Source organism: Styela clava, chromosome 5 (genome assembly GCF_964204865.1).
Source record: "Styela clava chromosome 5, kaStyClav1.hap1.2, whole genome shotgun sequence".
Taxonomy (NCBI): Eukaryota; Metazoa; Chordata; class Ascidiacea; order Stolidobranchia; family Styelidae; genus Styela; species Styela clava.
This window is the reverse complement of record NC_135254.1, coordinates 1823142-1843471: the sequence shown is the minus strand read 5'-3', so window position 1 is coordinate 1843471 and position 20330 is coordinate 1823142. Positions and strand designations below refer to the sequence as shown.

At 37.3% G+C, this 20330-nt stretch overlaps 2 protein-coding genes across 2 annotated transcripts; both read right to left on the bottom strand.

The window, feature by feature from the left end:
* Positions 1-21: 21 nt before the first annotated feature.
* LOC120344289 (uncharacterized) lies at positions 22-2746 on the bottom strand. The gene has a single exon (XM_039413425.2). The coding sequence runs from the start codon at positions 2677-2679 to the stop codon at positions 1726-1728; it is 954 nt and encodes a 317-aa protein (XP_039269359.2). The 5' UTR covers positions 2680-2746; the 3' UTR covers positions 22-1725.
* A 16523-nt stretch (positions 2747-19269) lies between these two features.
* LOC120345114 (uncharacterized) lies at positions 19270-20027 on the bottom strand. The gene is made up of 2 exons (XM_078112606.1): positions 19876-20027; positions 19270-19477 (listed from the first exon to the last, which is right to left on the bottom strand). The coding sequence occupies exons 1-2, from the start codon at positions 19993-19995 to the stop codon at positions 19283-19285; spliced, it is 315 nt and encodes a 104-aa protein (XP_077968732.1). The 5' UTR covers positions 19996-20027; the 3' UTR covers positions 19270-19282.
* Between the last annotated feature and the right edge of the window lie 303 nt (positions 20028-20330).

Here is a 20330-nt window from a genome sequence, read left to right as displayed (position 1 = left end):
ACAAGACTAACCTTATACCAGCTGTCATAATTGAAAAAATCATTATAAAAAAGATTCATACAAATAAATGGCTGTTGTACTTGAACATTTGTCTACTAAATAGACAAGCGGTTACTAAACTGTGTTCCTCGAAACACTGCTATTCCACGAGCTTCTTCAAAGTGTTATGAAGAATAGAGGTTGAAATTGTAATTCGTAAATTTGTCTCCCAATTTGTGACAAACAGGCCTCACTATGTAAACATGCAGACAGGCCTTGTGACAGCCTAGAAAGCATGGTTTTTTCATTAATTGTTCAATATCGTTAACCATCGGCCTAATTTTTTAATTCTTTATAGCAAACTGTATAATTTTACCATACGTTACATTTTTTTGAAACCACCCACCAATTTTACTGTCAAATTTCTCAATGTTCCACGAGGGGAGATAAAAAAGCGTAGGTGCTTTAGACCAGGGGTGCACAACTCGAATGAGGATACGTGCCCAATTTTTCCAAATAATCTTGTCGCGTGCCACGCACAATTGTGGTATTGTAAATTAACTCCCGCAAAACAAACAAATTGCAATAATAATACATAATAACGGATATCTATTTATTGAAACAATTTAATGTCCTGAAATATTGCTGATTTTAATATAAACGTGTTATTTTAATGTATATCATAATTAATTTTTTTTTTTACAAAACCCTCCGCGTGCCACGTTTGAGCGTATGGCATGCCAAACTTGGCACGCGGGCTCCGTGTTGTGCACCCCTGCTTTAGACCAAAAAAGTACAGAGCTTTCGTAGTATTCATACCAAGATGGCGCACAACCTGCTAACGCTAACCTGGTACACATAGCATGTTCAGGTTGTGCGCCATCTTGGTACGAATACTACGGGAGCACCAAAAGTATGAGAAACGCTGGAATACACCATATAAAAAAAACTTCAATATAAAACATAGGCGAATCACTGCATAGTATACATCAGTGATATCCTTTGAAAGACTCTCAACAAACACTTGTAGACCCTGTTACTAGCTCTTCACTATTGAAATACCTGTTTTATTAATAGTGGAGCCCCATAAAGTGGAATCTTTTGTACAAAGCCCCACTAATAATGCAAAAATATGGGATTTGAGAAAAACACTCACAATCTGCATTCCTAACTCTAACTGGTTAAGGACTAATTTTCTTATTTTGAGCATTGGCAGAGTTTTTCTACAAAATATCGCACTTTTCACCAAATATTTTAATATTATTTAAGTGTAATTATAAAAAGCCAATAATGGTATACTGTTTAATTATTATGAAGAGAATTTTACATTTTTAAGGCAAATAAACATGCATACGTACTCAATAAAACAAAATTTAAGCTTGTGTAGGCACTCAAAACAATTTTTTTCATACAAGTTTTTAACAGATTTTTGCCAAAGTTAATAAGTCCAACAATAAAACAAACCACTGGGACATTGCGACACACAATACACTGAAATTGGTACTTTCGAAGTATGTGGACCAAGATGGCAGACACAGGAACGTAGTATGTGTACCAGGTTAGGGTTAGGCCATAATTTGATTACAATTTTCCCTGTTTTAGTCTTATTACGAGTTCGGGGACTAGCCAAGTGACTCCCGTAGTATTGCTACCTGAAATTATGGCCTAACCCTAACCGGGTACACACACTACGTTCCGGTGTCCGCCATCTTGGTTCACATACCTCGGGGGTACCCCGAATTTTTTTTATTTATTCCTCTTTTTTCTTGAAAGATTAGAGTTCACACCTTGATAATAACCTGTGTGATAGCCAGCCATATACCATGACATAAGCATTGAAGATAACGCGTCATCACTAAGATCACGAAATTTGGATAATTTTGGTGGCTGGGTGCTAGGAAAGGGACCGAAGGAGGGAAAATGTCCTGTGGGGAAAATTTGGGGAGGCATCGCAAATATTGAGTCTGTAGTAAAACTAGGTGGCGCTATATTCCTCATGTTTTGAAAAGGTTGGGAATTATCATGTGTTTTCCTTTTTTCAGAATGTTTTTTCCTGTTTCCTCTACTTTTATAAATATCTTGCGTCACATCAGAAGACGTTCCTTCAGTACTTGACGACGTTGTGTTGCTTGTGTAAAAAGAACTAGAATTCGTGGACGTACCGGAATCTTTTGCAGAATTATTACCCCCAGCTGACATTTCATTATTCCATTTCTCTGCGTCATGTAGGTCTGTTAATTCAACAGTCTCTCGATTACCGTACCCCGTGAATTCTACAACACAAGTACCTGCCTTTTTGTTGATAGAGATTATAGTGCAGTCGTAGTATAGCCCGTCTTCATAATATAAACCTACACATTCATCACCTACTTTCCAAACCATATCAGGTTCATTTTTGACCTGATCAGAACTAAACATTGGATTATTTTTATTAGGTTTTATACTACCATCAAGGTTAGCCCCTCTTGTCCAAACAATGTTTCGGTCATTTGCATCTCCGGAATCTGGTTCAAGTCCATTCCATGTCGTTTTTGTTCTGATGGAACGTCCATCGCTTGCCTCCTTTTTTACCAAGGTCTCGTTATTTACAGCTTTATCATAAGCATCACAGATCGCTAAATCCGTCCAACTTTCTGGGTCAAGATCCTCAAATCCAATCTTAGGTCGCCTGTATATGACTTCCCCCTTCTTTGCAGCCATAGCTAATGAGGATGAACCAGATACCCGACTAGTAAAGATTTTATTACCAAATATGCTGTATTATATCTGTATATCCAGAGGAATGAAAAAGGGTTACAATGTTATTACAATGTATGATTGTATATGATTTACATATCGATCCAGGAAAGTATGAGAATCGATTAGACTGCAAAATGATATGGTGCACCATGGCCTCCCTTACATGGTTACCGTACCAGTTCGTAACAGACCATCAGTTACGTGAACCACCATACAGCAGTGACGAGTCTAGCAATCCTGGGTATCGTGTAGATTCGTACCTAACATACTTCTAGTGGTAGTGGGCATAGCATAAAAAAAATTTCTCATGTCAATCCTAACCCCTAACAGACTACCCTCTCCAAAAATTAAGTCACTACAAGTTCACAATCACGTTATAGAGCTTGCCAAATATATGTACAATCGCTCAAAATGGCACCGTTGCCGACGATGAAGAATTTTTTTTTTTGCCAAATTTAAATCCATTGCCAAATCGGATTTATACAAATGATAGTTTTGCTGTATCCAATTATCGTCAGTGATCTCTCTCATACTGGGATTGATGCGACAAGAACACGAGAGGAATAGCTGTTCGATTTTAGGTGCGCAGACGGCGGCGTCTTGGATGACAGTTCGTATATGTTGAAGGGCTCTAATATGTCACTGTGACGTCGTAGTGACCGAGTAATTTTCCGATGGAATGGCCAAGTGAGGTTAGGATTGACACGTAAATAAAAGTTGCTACGCCCACTAGCAGGTACAAAACTACATCAAACCCTTTATCAACTTTGGCTGGGCAATTCGGCATTTGACTTCAATTATTCATCAGCCTGGCAAAGTCATTTTTTTTGTCCTCATATTAAATACTGTTCACTCTTGTTTGGGAATTTTATAAAATTACTAAAACAATGTGGCAAACAATTCATATTATTTTTTTTTACATTTCATCTTTTAATCTAATTTCTTTTTTATGTGTTTATTTTTTTTTACCATATAATTTAACTAAAGCTTCTCTTTTTTTTAATTTTATTAATGCACTATGGTTGTGTGTGTGTGTGTGTGAGTGTGAATGATTTGATTCAATAGTTTTAGGTGAGTGAACACGTACCACTTCTTTTTGGCAATACCTTCCATCTTATATTCTGTCCGTTTTAAACCTTATCCAAAGTTTTGTTCACTCTCCTGATTTTATAATCAGTTTTTATTTATTTGTTTTTATTAACCATTTTATCGCCTTTTTGCTGATTATAGAGTCGAAATAAACTTATCTTATCCCTACATGATTTAACCAAACGACCCCAAAGCCGCTGACAGAGCACCATAATTAGCAGTATATACCAGAGTTGGATCAATTGTGATTTGTAATTGATGTAATTAATTACAGTTTTTCATGTAATTTGTAATGTAATTGAGGCATTTTCAGTCTGTGTAATTGTAAATGTAATTTGCTAAAATTTGGGCTCAATTACACTTTCAATTACACCAGGGATCCCCAAACCGACCTTTCATCTGGCCCGCAATAACACGAAAAGAGGCAAAATATTTTTCCAAGGGGCGTTTTCCAAGAATCGCCTTCCTCTTCCATTTTGTTACATTAGCCAATCAGCAAGATGCGAACAAGTGACGTAACAATATACCTTTTCGCAACCGTTAAGACACTCGAGACTTTTCAGTCTTGGTTGTAAACAATACCTCATTTTGCGATTTTGAATGCTATTCGTTAGTTTTTAGTTGTGTTTCGGGGATTTAAGTTTTAATCAAGTAAGTGAATCATCATATTGCAACGGGAAATTGCAAAAACTAAAATGCGGGAATGACGGAAACTACGGGAAATTTCACTAAAAAGCAAGAAATTTCACAAAAATCGAGAATGACGAGATATTGCTTTCAGGGACGGGAAATATTCATTTTGAAGTATGTTTAGGGGAAATTGTTCTAGAAAGCAAAAGCAATGGTAAATATACGCTTGGGGGTGTATGTACGTGGAAATTTATCTAAAATGCGGGAACGACGGGAAATGCACCAAAAAGTGGGAACGACGGCAAATAGCCAATGTCAAATTGCGGGAACTACACAAAATTTCAACTACGGGAAATTTTACTAATAAGCGGGAAAATGTTACAAAAAGCGGGAATGCCGGGAAAATGAACTTTAAGATACGGGAAATATATATTTTAGTGTAATTGTCCCGTACATACACAACACTCAAGTATAAACTTTCCGTTGCTTCCGCTTTTCATTGCAAATTTACCCCACACATACTCTAATGCATATTTCCCGTACATTAAAGCAACTTACTGTCATTCCCGCGTTGTGGAATTTCCCGTAGTTCCCGCAATTTGAAATTGGCTATTTCGCGTCGTTCCCGCTTTTTAGGGCAATTCGCGTCGTTCCCGTTTTTCGTACAAGTTATTTCGACTCCCTAAATAAATAAAAACTGATTATGATATCAGGAGAGCAAACAAAACCTTAGATAAGGTTTAAAAACGTACAGAATGTATATAAGATGGAAGGTTTTGCCAAGAAGAAGTGGTTTGTGTTCAGTCACCTAAAGTAGTTCACAAATGCTCACACGCACCCACATACACAACCATACAGAAGTTTTAAAGTAAGAAGAACATGATAAATTACATACTGGTAATTAAAAAAAAATGAATAAATAAATAAAAATCACTGGCCACACCATATTAATAAATTTATATTGTTTGCCACTGCCGAATTGATAGATTCTATAAATGGGGGTGAACAGTAAAGATAAACTTTTATGAAAAAAATATTGTCAAGCTGATTATAGTTGGAGTCAATTGCCAAAAATGCATAACCAAAGTTGCCAGAATTGGGTGCATGGAGAGGTGGGCCAGAGCCAGTGATTCCCAAAGTGTGCGATATCTTCCTTTACTTAAATCACGCGAATATTTTGTGGAAAATTTGATTCTATATATTTTTTTAAGATTTTTAACGTTTACCGCTTGCATAAAGTGGACTTAGTTTTCTACTTATGAATTTTTAAAACCCCCCTTAACGAAAATCGACCCAGATTCGGAAACGGCCTTTGAAGACGTAGTAATGAGAACTCATTTCAGAAATTAGCTCCCTCGACATTAGCGAGTAAGGTGTTCAACCTCTGTTTTTGGCGTTTAAATCCAGTTTCTCATCGCGTAGTTTAACAAAGATTGAAACAATAATGTATTGGTAAACATAAATGTTAATGCATAAAAAGTCTTGAATGTGAGGGGATCAAGCCACGGCGTTTTATGTAATGATCGTAGGCCTACCGGTACTGACCGCCGGTCAGAAGGCTTTGAAGAACTGATCCTAGAGTAAGTATTTACCACTTTATTTCGTTTATCGACTGTTTGATGAAATATCTAGTCAAAGCATGAGGATACCCAGTCACACTTTTGTATGAACCAAATACAAATTGGCAATTTGTACATTTACCAAAAGAGTCATAGTCTACTACCAGATAAACGTGGAATCCCAATAATGATTTAGATTTTTTATATATATTCATTTCACATTATTATGCAACAAAACACTGTTATATGTTGAACTTTACTAAACTGTCTGGTGATATTATCATGATCTTTTTTTTTATGTCAGTTCTATCAATTTAATTCGTATACTTTGTTTTCCAGTGCACACATCTATTCACAACACAGTCCAGCTGTTATCGATCAACTAATGGAGATTCGTGACAACACATTTATTGGCATGAATGAATTACATATGATGAAAACTTGTAATAAAATGTTGAAAATAAATAAAAACTGATTTGAATAACTGCGTGAGGTATTGTTGTTTCGGGCTGTGGGCAAGAGTTTGCATGGGTTCCAACATAATTTTATGGTTGAAACGATCCTTAGAGGTCTTCTTTTAGTTTCACGGAGAGACATCAGAAGAGGTCACTTGCGAAACTTGTATCCATAGTTTTCTCCTTGTTTCCTGCTTCAAGACAGATTCATCATTGTGAAATCTGCTGTAACCACCAACTACACATCCCATACGTTACGGTAGTGTTTGCGCATATACCGGTATAGTCTATATATACCGACTAGTTATAGAATTAGATAAGCAGAGTAAACACACATCAATTATACAATCTTGATCATTTGAGACAAAAAAATGGCCTGGTATGCGCTTTTTCACTAGAAAATATATTGCAGCAAAAGGTCCGGCACAGAACTCGAGTACGTCTTGACCTCGATTAGTTGAGTTTACTGCTATTTCTCATAATGCAATAATAATATTTAAAAATATTGGTATTGGTATTGTTAGCTTCCTCCTAATGCACCGCCCAATAGAACTAGCACACGGTTTAAAATAAAAACACAGAATGCTATAATTGCCTTTGACCTAATGCGAAGTTTCGCCGACGAGTTACACGTCATCAACGGAACATACTAATTTGCGTTCGATTTCGGCAGGGTCTACTTTTAAAAATTCGAGTATCGCAAACGAAGTCCATTTTATGCAAACGGTAAACGCCAAAAATCTTAATAAAATATATAGAGTCAAATTTGCTACAAAAAATTTTGCGTGATAACCCACCTTTAAGTCTAACCATTTTAAAATATTTGGTGCTTATTTTAAGAGTGGTTAATCGAGTTGTCACCTGTAAAATGGGGTATTTGTTTCAAACTATCATTCTAATTCATAGTTCATACCATTCAACAATCTGTTTTTCAGAAGTACCGGTAAAGAATTTTAGCCTAGTCTACACTAATTTTTGATTACTGCATTTAAACTGAAACTCTCAGAAAGACAAAGTGATCATTGAATTATTTGATTTATATTTAAATTTCCGAAACACAAGTAAAAATTAACGAATATAATTCAAAAACGCGAAAATGAGGTAATGTTTACGACTGCACCTGAAAATTTGTCTGAGTGAGAAAAGTTTCTGAGCGGATGCGAAAGGGGGCATGGTTACGTTTTTTTTGCATCTTGCTGATTGGCCAATGTCACAAAGTGAACAAGGAAGTTTATACCCGGGGAAACATCCATTATACAGACAAAACGGCGGGTTTGGCGATGAATTAATTTTATTCATACGCTCGAGCCTCGAGGAGTAAATTACATTTATTACGTAACAGAATTTATCGTGAGACACGTTTAGACTAAATTATATTATATCCCAACAATTTAGTGAATATCTAGCTACTCGTTTATCGAAACAATATAAATTTAATAATAGGGTGTGGCCAGTGATTTTTATTTATTTATATATATTTTTTAACTACCAGTATGTAATTTATCATGTTCTTTTTCCTTTTATAACTTCTGTATGGTTGATGTGTGAGCGTGTTCAAATATTTTACGTGACTGAACACGTACCGCTCCTTCCAGGCAAAACCTTCCACCAACCTAATACATTCTATACGTTTTAAACCTTACATAAGGTTTTGTTTGGTCTTCTGATATCATAATCAGTTTTTATTTATTTATGGAGTCGGAATAAACTTATACTTATTAATCGTGATAGATAAAACGCGCGCTACATCGCTTGGACAATTTCGAAAGCGCAGCCTGCCATGTCTTAGCAGGCTACATATGAATTGATTTTATAAGATGCTCTTCTTGCTGTTGTGGAAATAAAAACGATTTCCGCAGACATCTTATGCTGTACATAGATTTCTTGTTCTTTGCGAATTTCGCATTTTATTGTAATGTCCTGGATGAAAACACCTAAATATAAACTTCCTGTTTTACAGCGATTTTCTCACTTTTCCTTCCTTTTCCGTTCTTCCCACCATTTTCAATACTTCCATATTTTGTTTCAATTTTCTATATAAAACACCTAAATACTTATTTCCCGCATTCCCGCGATATTCTCACTCTTCCCGCCTTTTCCGCTCTTTCAGCCATTTTCAATACTTCCGTATTTTGTTTCAATTTTCTATATAAAACACCTAAATACTTACTTCTCGCATTTTCGCGATATTCTCACTTTTCCCGCCTTTTCCGCTCTTCCAGCCATTTTCAATACTTACGTATTTTGTTGCAATTTTCTATATAAAACAACTAAATACTTACTTCTCGCATTCTCGCGATATTCTTACCCTTCCCACCTTTTCCGTTCTTTCCACCATTTTCAATAATTACGTATTTTGAGGAAAGCCGATAAGACGGCTTATCCATATGGCGAACCACGGCCTCTCGTCCGGTTACCATTCGAAATCGGGTATGGGATTAGTTATATTGTTTGTTTTTTCGGAAGCATGTACTTGGTGGTAGGGGATGTCGTAACCGACCAGCGGTACGTGAACCACCCAACGACGGCGAGGAGTCCAGCAATCCTCTCGCACATAACCATCCCTTCATGGGATTCGAACCTGTGAACCCACGCAGAGTAATTAGAGGTGCGGTGGCGAGCGTATTTCTAACGCTTAGCCCGTTGAGCCACACCGCCGTGCGTCATCTTGTTGCACATACTTCCGGAGTGCCGTTTATACTTGAGTGTGCATGTACGGGGTAATTGTACTAACATACATATTATCCGTATCTTAGAGCGATTTTCTGTCACTCCCACTGTTTGTGAAATTTTTCGCTTTTTAGTGAAATTTCCGTACCCACACAACCCAAGCGTATATTTCCCGTTGCTTCCGTTTTCTAGTGCAATTTCTTTTAAACATACTCTGAAATGGATATTTCCCGTACTTTGAAGCGATTTGCCGTCATTCCCACATTTTAGATAAATTTCCACGTACATACACCCCCAAGCTTATACTTACAGTTGCTTTCGCGTTCTAGAACAATTTCCCCTAAACATACTACAAAATGAATATTTCCCGTATCTTAAAACGATTTCCCGTCATTCCCGCTTCTTAGTGAAATTTCACGTAGTTTCCGTCATTTCCATAGTTCCCCCATTTTAGTTTTTGCAATTTCCCGTCGTTCCTGCAGTTCCCGCATTTTAGGGTTGTCCAGATAATTACAGAATTTACACACCGAAACACCGCACCTCACATTCGGGTCCCGTACCTAACGTACTTCTAGTGGGCGTAGCATAACAATTTTTTGATAGGTCAATCCTAACCCCCTTCTGACTACGCCATCCAAAAATTACGTCACTAGATATCACAATCACGTCATAGAGCTTGCCAAATATACGTACGATCGCCCGAAATGGCACTGGCGCCGACTATAAAGAATTGACTGACGTTGTCGATCACTCTCCTATAGGAATCGTTGCGACGAGAAAACGAGAGAAATAACTGTTCGATTTCGGGTGCTCGTTTTGGATGGCAGTTGATATAGTTTGGAGGGCTCTATTACGTCGCTGTGACGTCTTAATGATGTAATTCTTGAATGGTGTAGTCAGGTGGGGGTTAGGATTGATAGGTGAAATTTTACACATCACCATCCAATATAATCCACAACATCCCAGATAGCACAACTACGTTGGGCCAACGTTATATTCCGTCGGCAACCGTTGTACGCGGTTTTACAACCATTTACCATGGTAAGGCCATGATTGGCCTTCAACGAAACACGCCATTATGCGAAGAAATGGGCGCGCGATTCGAATATAGCACATGAGGTCGCCATTCATTTTGGCGGTACTCGTAATCGATATCCTGTTGCGAGGTTTTTGCCGTGGAGGGGAGGGGACAGTGAAATTGAACTTTTAATGCTTTCATAGTAGAATGGCGAAAGTAGAGATAGTTGTAACCGTGTAATTTAATCTCATGGTACCGGTACCCTAAGTGCGTTGTCAGGTCACGGTTCATAAGGGTGATACGGTACCATACCGGTAAAAGTTACATATTTATCCCTGGACACCGTAGGTACCCGTACCGGTAACGACAACGAGATGAGGTACGGTACCGGTAGTCTACTTGGTCTTTTGGCATTTTTTTGTTAAACTTTCCTAGGTTGCCATCTTTCATTTACTAGTATTCGTTATCGAGTACCGGTACCGTACAGTACCGGTACCTATGGTAGATACCGGTAAAAGTTACCGTACATATTTATCCCTGGACACCGTAGGTCTGTAGGTACCGGTAGCGACAGAACGAGATGAGGTACCGGTGTCTTTTGGCATTTTATGTTAAACTTTCTGAGGTTGCCATGTCTAATTTACCAGTATTCGTTATAGAGTATATAAAGTTTTCAGGTATTGGTCCTTCATCCCTGGATATGATTTTTTATATTTACTTTATTTGTCTAAGTGCAAACATTTCCGCAGCCCAAATCGCAAATCCAACCCGTTGGTCGACTTAATCCAGTAATCTGAATAGTTGTACATTTGTGAACCTTCTGTCTGATGAATTTCAACAAATCTAAATACAGATCTCAATTGGCTGAAATCTAAAATACGGTATGTTTTAACAATTGCCACAATCAAACTGAAACTAAAATTTGATGTTTTTAGGTAAAAAATAGCTCAAGGATTATTGTTTTCCATTTTTGTTTCTAAAGTATAACTTTTTACGCCACACATGCGAGATGCGGCATGGCCAGCCAGTCTAGGTGCGCAAAATTTTTGCACGCGGTCCGAGAACTTTGCCCAAACCTGCTCTAGTTCATATTTTCAGCTTTGTTGAGAAATAAATTACTGATTTCTGAATAATATTTTGTTTTAAATTTCAATAGAATTATATTGGGTATATATTAATATGATTTATTTTCAGTATGTACCGGTATGCTATGTAAGCTTACCCAACCAACCTTAATTACCGGTAAGTGTTATTATGTTTTAAAGTGAATTGGAAAGTAGACCGCTAGCAAAAAAGATTTGGGAGACTGGGCGAAGCCTATCTCTGTACAATGACTGCCAAATGTGCATGCAACTGTGCAATGCCCAGCGACTCTAAAAGCATGAAGTATTGTACGACACATCTTTTACAAATATTTGGACATATTTTGTGTAATATTCATTTTTTTCCCGTTATTCTTAATAATTATTACCGATTAGATATTCTGTCAATATTACCATTGTAAGTTTAATGATATATACCATTTTTATAATAGGCCCTATGACAATGGACTGGAAAATTCACCTGCTCCAATTCCCTCTTTCACGCAATCATACACTGCTGCACTGTGTCTTTTCAAGCATCTCAATGTTTCAATGCGGACAATGCCCAAAACAGTTTTTTTTTTATAGTTTGATAGTAGCTCCTTGCATATCTGTGCCATAAAATATTGCACAATAGCTAGATATATCACTTGAATAATTACCTAGTACAACATCATGTGGTTAATACCGTATTTTCCGGCGAATAAGTCGCTTTTCTAGACCCAAATTTTTGGCCTAATTTTAGGGGGGTCGTCTTATTAGGCGAGTATGATCATTTTTATTTTTGTGTCGCCTTATTATTGAATCGAGACAATAAAATACCTTCGGCAATAGCATCCCCCACGTCCTCATCATGTTAGTTTAAATAAATCGACATTCTCGCGCTGTGAATCTGGAATTTCAATGCTGTGATTATCATATTTGCATTATCATATATGGATTGAATATTACGCTACAAGAAAAACTCATTTAGAGGCTATTTTAACCAATGCGCAAACGCGGCGACGGCTCGAAAGGCATTGCATGGTTTTTCAAGATTCCCAAAGTTGATGCGATTTTACTACCCCGACTTATTGGCCGGTTATATGCAAAAACCCATTTTTCAGGCTTAAAAACAGGCCTCGTCTTATTCGCTGGAAAATACGGTAATTAATATTAATGAAAAATTTATATTCTGGTAAGTAGTATAGGCCATTCGTTTATCATCTGAAAGACAATTATGTACCGGTACTATACATTGGGTAACACTAACTTGATTTTCAGAGATCAAGCCATGCTCCAATCCAGTCCATGGAAAAATTGTTGGGACAGGCGGTAGAAACTCTTATGCTACAAGCTACGGCATCTGCAACTTTCCACTGATTGTAGTGTGGACTCGGACATACCGGAATTGATGAAATTCATTGTCTGATTACATTTTGATCCAGAATACATTCAAGGATGAAAAAATGGAAGTTGAAAAGTTGAATATTTTTATATGCTGATTACGGACACTTTACGGCGGTGGTTCCCAAACTTTTTTTCCGCGACCCCAATTTTTGTAAAATCACAGACTACAGATACTTGCGACCCCACAACGAGAAAACATTAAAAATTTATTTATTTTATTCTGAATATTCTATTTAATCATTCTGATGAAAATCGACTGTAAGTTTGCAGGGCGTTGGTGTAACGTGGTTGTACTTAACTGTTTAGTTCAGTGGTTCCCAACCTTTTTACCCCAGCGGGCAAGCAAAATTAATTTAAAAGAGTTTGCTGACCGGTAACACATGCCATCGTATGAAGACCACTATGTCAAAAACTCTCAGATTCAGAATATTTGTTTAGTTTTAGTACAATGTTAAAATATTGCAGATTACTCCATAATTAATTGGAAAGCTAAACAGAACATGAAGGTAAAATAGGTGAAAATACCTTTGCTGGGTTTCATCTTATTGAGTGCCTTTTATTTTTTGTCGTTTTGTTTTTGACTGCATGAAGCGCTTCGAAATTATGTATGAAATACAATATGCCCCATATTTTGGCTTCGTGTTCAAGGAAGAATATTTAAATGTCTAAATACGATCTCATTGCAATATTAAAATTGTTCACTTTTATACGAATGCGATGTGGACAAAACACATATGTGTATATTTTAGAGTACATACTCGCGATAATTAACATAGAGCTTTTGCAACGGATGGAAACCTTTTCAATAAATGTTTTCTCATAATTGTGCTTATTTACTACTCATTCCAGATAAGATATTTGTCAAGTCTCGGAGGTTGCTCCAAGAAAGACTGGATTGGAGAATCATGAGCTCATGTATAACAAATTTACTCTCCCGCTCTTTCAACTGTGCAGGACGCGGTGGATAAGAAGGAGTGAGTGGGACGCCCTTAGTTTCTGCTATTAAAGGTGTTTCTGCTATAAAGGTATGCAATATGTTTATCATATTGTACCACCATCTTTCTCTGCTCTACCCTCTTCTATTTTATAAGTATAAGATTATTTTTACTCCAAATCAGCTTAAGATAATTCATAAAGGAAATGAACAAAAATTGATTAAATAGAATCTGACAATCTGGATTGAAAACAAAACCTTACTTAAGATCAAAGCGTAAAGAATATAAGGTTTTGCCAAAAAGATGCCTATCGTGTTCATGAATTAAATTAAGTTACACACACACAACAACAACAGAGATATAATAAAATAAAAACAGGCGAGAAAATTTAGATAAGTTTGGTAGTAAACAAAATGTACTTGCCAGTTGCCACACCATTCATTTTTATCATTATGATTGTCAAATTGAATAATGATTTTGTAAACAACTGTGAACAGTAAAGAAATTGAATGTAGATTTTATATACAGAAGTGAACAGTATAGAAAAATATTCATTAAGGAGATATCGCCAAGCTGATCATGGTTAGAGTCAAGTGCCAAATTGCCAATCTAATGTTGCGAGAGTTTGATGCATAATGGCAAACAGTGGTTTTCGAACTTATTTGTATCATCGCTCCCTTACAGTACTTTTTACATTATCATCCCCCCCCCTAGCACAACAGCAAATGATGAAGTTACAAATAAATTTATTGTAAATCAATTAAACAAATAGACTAATCATGGTGCATGATGTTTCTAATAAGATAGATGAATTTCAACAAGGAATATTTGAAGACATTTTAGTCAGATAAAATCTCAAATCATCATTATTTCCTCCAACAAATATTCCCCTCAAAACATTGTCTACGCCCCCTTTGCGGAATCAAGAATTTCTGTATTTCTCAATTATTATTGTCTTGTCAATGTAAGCTTCACTCAAACATTTGCGACTGCAGAAACTTGGCTTATGATTCCTCCTCTGAAAATTTGTTGGGATGCAGTCATTCAGACTAGGCTTTGAACTCTGGTGCTGTAATTTGCTAATACTGCAATTTAACACAGAATTTTAATATTTTTCAGCTCTGGATGATCTGGCAACGAACTCCGATTAATTTTATTACATGTGTACATATTTGTAAAATAAAGACATTTTGTTATTGTTTTTTATTATATAAATAATGTTAGATTAGTGGGAAATTTCTATGTAGTATAGATCAATACGAGTGGTCTGTACAACACATCGCCTAACTTGGCCCGACCATATCCCACGATTGTATTACAACGTGTCACCTACGTTGCAATTTCAATTGATTCATCTGTCGGTAACGTAGAATACGATTCATTGGTTTCAAATATGTTATGTGTTACACCGTGAGTTCTTTGTCATAGGATGGCAGAATGAAGCCGAACAATTTTAGAAGAAATAGCAACGAGCCAGAGGTTGAAATATGAAATTCAAAACAAAGAGCCACAGCCTCAACGCATACCTTAAACAACGAATAATGATATTTTTAAATCTTGGCGCTCATTTTATTGCTCAATCAATGGCAACACAATCTGAATGTGCAACTGCAAATAAAGAATAAATCTAGAGACGGTTGGATAATGGGACAACTTGGATAATGTCAGGGACTAATATCAATAAATGGATTGTAAGATTCGTCATGTAAAATATAACATCCCAAACAAGGATCCCGACGGCCACAACCAATGAAAACAGCATGACCGCACATTGACCTAACTCGTAAGCGCCAACGGGATATAAGTAGGGAGCAAATATACAAAAGGGATAGCGCGAACGCAGTCCCCAGTAGCAGAAATTACACGACCGAGTTATCCACATTTGGGATAATAGCTAGGGTCAATTTAGTCCGGGTGCAATGACTAAACTTTTTTTTAATTTTCTTTTTCACGGATTAGGACGACAAGTCTGGAATCCAGCCCAAAGCCTTCATACCCAGACTATGTCGACGGAAGCTTTATGGATCATTCTTTTCTTCTAGAGCCCGAAATGAAAAGACGAGAAGGGAATTTTGATGGTTTGGTGTCGAAAACCAAGGTTGAGGCACTCACTGTTATTTTTTCTTTTTTCCTACTGCTCTCTTGTTGCTAGTTTTGGATGTTGACGAGTCTGTAGATGTTGTGTTCTCTCTGCTACGTTTGCTGGTCAGATCGACAATTGGCGGCTGCATATTTGATTCCAGATATGCTGGAGCAGATGTTGTTTCCTTGAATACCGATGATGCTGTTGTGTCAAAAGACTCAATGTTGTGAATCTTCACTTTAACGTACGCTTTTCCCATTGAAGGCGGGTTGAAAGGGGTGTTGCCGATGGTAGATGTTTCTTTGAGTCGGAACAGTTGCCTGGCCGATCTCGATGGTGGTGGTGTTTTGAGCGGGCTGATCTTTTCGACGTCCTCGCATTCTGACCAGTCTTTGATCTTTCGCAGACAGTTGGATTCTGATACAGAGGTCGATACTTCAGTCACATCAGCAACTATGTTGGCAGGTTGTGCGACGTTCTGTGAGGCTGTTTGCACAGGTCTTTGCCGTTGAGGATTGGTCCAGTCGTTCGCAGGGAGAGCAATTGGTGGAAAATCTTTCTTCCTCTGGAGAGACTCTTTTCGTAGATGACCCGGTGTTTTGCAGTATTTGCAGACAGCTTCGTTTGTGCATTCCGAGTACCCATGCCCTGATTTTAGGCATTTCCCACATGTCGGCGTGTACAGTTCCCTTGGAAGGAAGGTTTTACACCACATGCCATCGATGAGTCCCCGGGCAGACGTTTTTTTTTTTAAATTCGTCGATGAGGAACGAGGTGTGCCCATTGTAGATCGTGGTGCCACGGTACCAGTTCTTTATAGCACTTCGAACTTTTCCACAACCGAGCTGGTTGATCTTGGAGACGGCTTTGGCATACGAAGTCTCCGCGGGAATTCCTCTTAAGGAAATCCGTATTGGAGCCTTTTCGGGCAGTGATACAACGATTGTACTCTTAGTGGTTTGTATTTGCCCGTCTGTAGCTGTGAGAAAACTCTCCCGGCAACTTGCATCTGGGTTGCCATTTGCAGCAGCAAATGTCAAGATCAGGTGCCCTTGCGACCTTCAAAGAGCCCCACAATGTTATGGCAGAACTCTTTGGTCGACTCGTTGTTGTTGAGGACGTCCATCAATGCTGGGGGGCTGAAATTGAGGTCTTCAGGAACAGAGTTCGAGGACGGGTGGTTGTTGAGGCATCTTCGTCTGGAGCAGGAGTTGATGAGGTGGCAGCGGCGTAGTTCATTTTCTTCGTCTTTCGGTGATCCTTCCGCTATCCGCTACCCAATGAAGGGTTGCCTTAATCAAATAGCGAATAATAGCGGATGAAGCCTCCCAACTTAACAAGAAACACCATCGAGCCAGAGGTTGAAATATGGAATTCAAAACAAAGAGCCATCCAATATATATATATTTTAAATAGTAGGCCTCGTCCCACCGATGCTTATTTTTTTATACTTACTTGTTGCAAGGGGGGCTTTCAGGTGGTATTTTTTTTTCTAAAAAAATAAAAGATATTTAACAGATTAACCGGCCTCGACAAAACATTTCCCGCCACATATGAGGGTTCGGAGAAATGCACCCTGATGCACACTAATTGAACCATCTAGTGGCGAGGAAAAACGCAGTCATTTAACTAGAATTCGACAACGACTGGATTGTACTTACTTGTCGAGCCTGGATTGTTCAGTTAAATTATTTTTATTTCGTGATGTTGGACGTTTTTATTTCTCTTTATGTTTTTCTATTTAAATTGTAAATTATTGGGTAGTAAAAATCAAAACACGTTGTATATTGACGTCCACGTTGTTAGAACGGAATAGAAAAATAAAAAATCAGATTACTTTTCAACTGGATGAAGAGCACATAACATTACTAATTTCAAATGAATGTCATGATTATTCGAAAAAAAAAAAAATTTAAAAAATACGGTTTTAGGATGTGAATTACACTATACGGGGAGTCCATAAAGTTCCTTTACAATTTTCTCATGAAGTCAGTCCTAAATATATATCCTAACCATGTATGTTGTTTTTCAATCAGTAATTGATCAAGTATTTTTACTTCATTCAATGCATCTGTGAGGGCCAAACAATATATGGTATCGATAAATTTCCTTTGAGATTAAAAAAAAAAATTCAAGACTTTATGGATGCCCTATATTACGCTAGGTCACGTTTAGGTTTTGTCTGGCAGCGTTGGAAAGACTCTCGTCAACCTGGATGAAATGATGTACAAAAGTTCTTGTGTTTTCTGACAGACAGTCAATGAATTTCAACTTGTGAGACTAGACCAGGGGGTCGCGATCACACAGAGGTTAGAGCATTGGTCCCAATATGTTGGTGTTAGAACTTGACGTTCGCAGTCCCCACCCCATGTCTAGGATATAATAAGCTGAGCAGAGAATAATATATCGCAAAGATTTCCGTATATTTTAGGAATGAGATTCCTAAATAGCAGTGCAGTATTTCAAAATAAAAAAAACATAACATATTTATTTTCATTTTTGGGGATGTGGCGATGTACAAGTTTACTGGTAAGTAAAGTCTCATCAACTGCATCTTAGAATACTCTGGTGGTCTTTTATTTCGTACTGAGATGGACTAGGTGTGCTGGGAAACCACGCATTTGCGGTTTCAAGTAAATATTCGAAAGAGGTTCTTATTAAAAAGCAGCGGTTCTCAATTTTTTTAGGCCGCGCCCCTTTTTAAAATTTGTGAAGTCTCGCACCCCACCTCAAGAATAATTAGCGAACAATAAACTACAAATACCAGATAGTAAGGCGAAAGTAATTATAACAGATAACAAAAATCACAACAGTAATTTCTAAACATCAAAGAAATGTAATTTTCTAAAATAAGGTGGCAAGATCAAATCTATCAAATATTTTTGTGTTTAGGCCCTCTTGTGGGACGCCTCCCATCGTTTGAGAACCACTGTTATAAAGACAATGCATGGAATGACTCAGAATCGACATGAACTAACGGCAGTGGAATTTAACTCAGCGGTTTACTCGGATGACTCGTAAAATGACTTGACTCGCGACGGGCAGTTCAAGAACTTTTACACCTAACAGTGGTTTCTAGCTGTTCAAAATATGCTGAGTCACATTTTACTAGCTTTAGTATTATTTTCCTGACTAACGTTTTACTTGAACCTTATAAAGGATAATCATGCCAAGTAATATTTATGTGTCTCCTAGCGCATTCATTTGCCCAATGTGGGTCTCAGCCAAAGCACTTAATTATCAAACTTCTACTGAACTAAGTTTGTTTCATAGGTTCTCTCACCAATATACCTGCCCTTGCCCGAGATATCCATAGGTACGGTGGGCGTGGTCAATACGCACGCATGAGTAATTTCATATTTTACGGTTCATTTCTTTTCTGGTAGTTTCCCATAAATTGACAAATAATAATAAACTCACAAATGATCGAATGAATATTTATTATTATGCTCGGGTATATACAAAAATCACAAGGAGACAGCTATGAATTTTATTTTCTGAGCAAAAAGTTTCAACAGACAATTCAAGGCATGGGTTATACGGTTAGTAGTAGTAAAAGAATAATATATATAAGTAAGTAATAAAAAGTGAGAACTCTTTGTCGTTTATATCATTCAGTCCGTCAACGAAGTTCTGTCAGGTTTTGAGCTGGTTTTATATTTCACAGATGACACCGTGGAATGAGTCGTATGGTGGAACATTGAACATTCCCTGAAATGCATACTCTGGATCCATATTGACCAGAACAACAACATTTGTTCTCGATGCAGCGGTTATCGGATAATTAGGATACCACACCTCAGTTGCTATAGTAATTGGTCCTCCACTTGACAGCAGAAGCTGATTGTTCTGTAACAATTAAATGTACGGCTTCAAAATCTGTTTGCAGCCGACATATTGGTTGGAAAATGAAATTGAGTTTTATAGTGAAGGTAGTCATCATAGACGAAGTATAGCAAGTGAAAACCAAAAATTACTGGAAATATCACAAATTCCGTAATATCTGGCAAATACCAGATTTTTTTTTATCTGCACAGTACGTGTATGACGTCACATTATATTTAAAGTTACAATCATATTGGGTTTTTCTTATTATCCAATTCATTAATAAACCATGAGGCATCGTTAATCGTTAACCTGCCCATTATTTAGTAATTTTATTAAAGACAAGCTTTGAGCCAACCTTTGACCCGATGAAGTTACAAAAATTAGTCAAACTATACTAAGATTGCGATTTATTAACTGACCTTATACTCCATCCCAGTCCAGATAGAAATCCATTCCGCAGGTATCAGTAAGCGAAGATGAGGGAGCAGCCACTTGTAATGCGCGAGGTCGTAAATGTTCGCTGGTTTTCCGTTATTCATCGATTTGCAAATTAGTTGAGCGTCGTAGAAGGTGACATTCTGTGTACCATACACAACTGCTTTGTAGCATTTGGAATCGTATTTGAAGTCGCATTTAACTGAAAACAACATTATTGTTGTCATTGAATCTGTTATATTGAAATTTTAGAATATTGCAACGATTTTGGCTTAAGAATTTGTCGCTTTGCTTATTCAATGAGACTTTTCAAAATAGAAATTTGGAAATACTGTAATCTAATAATTTTGGAGAGAAAAAAGTCGATAACACAACAATTATATAAAACGACAGAACGAATCTGTTTCAGATGTAATAAAAGCTATCAAGATTGGATACA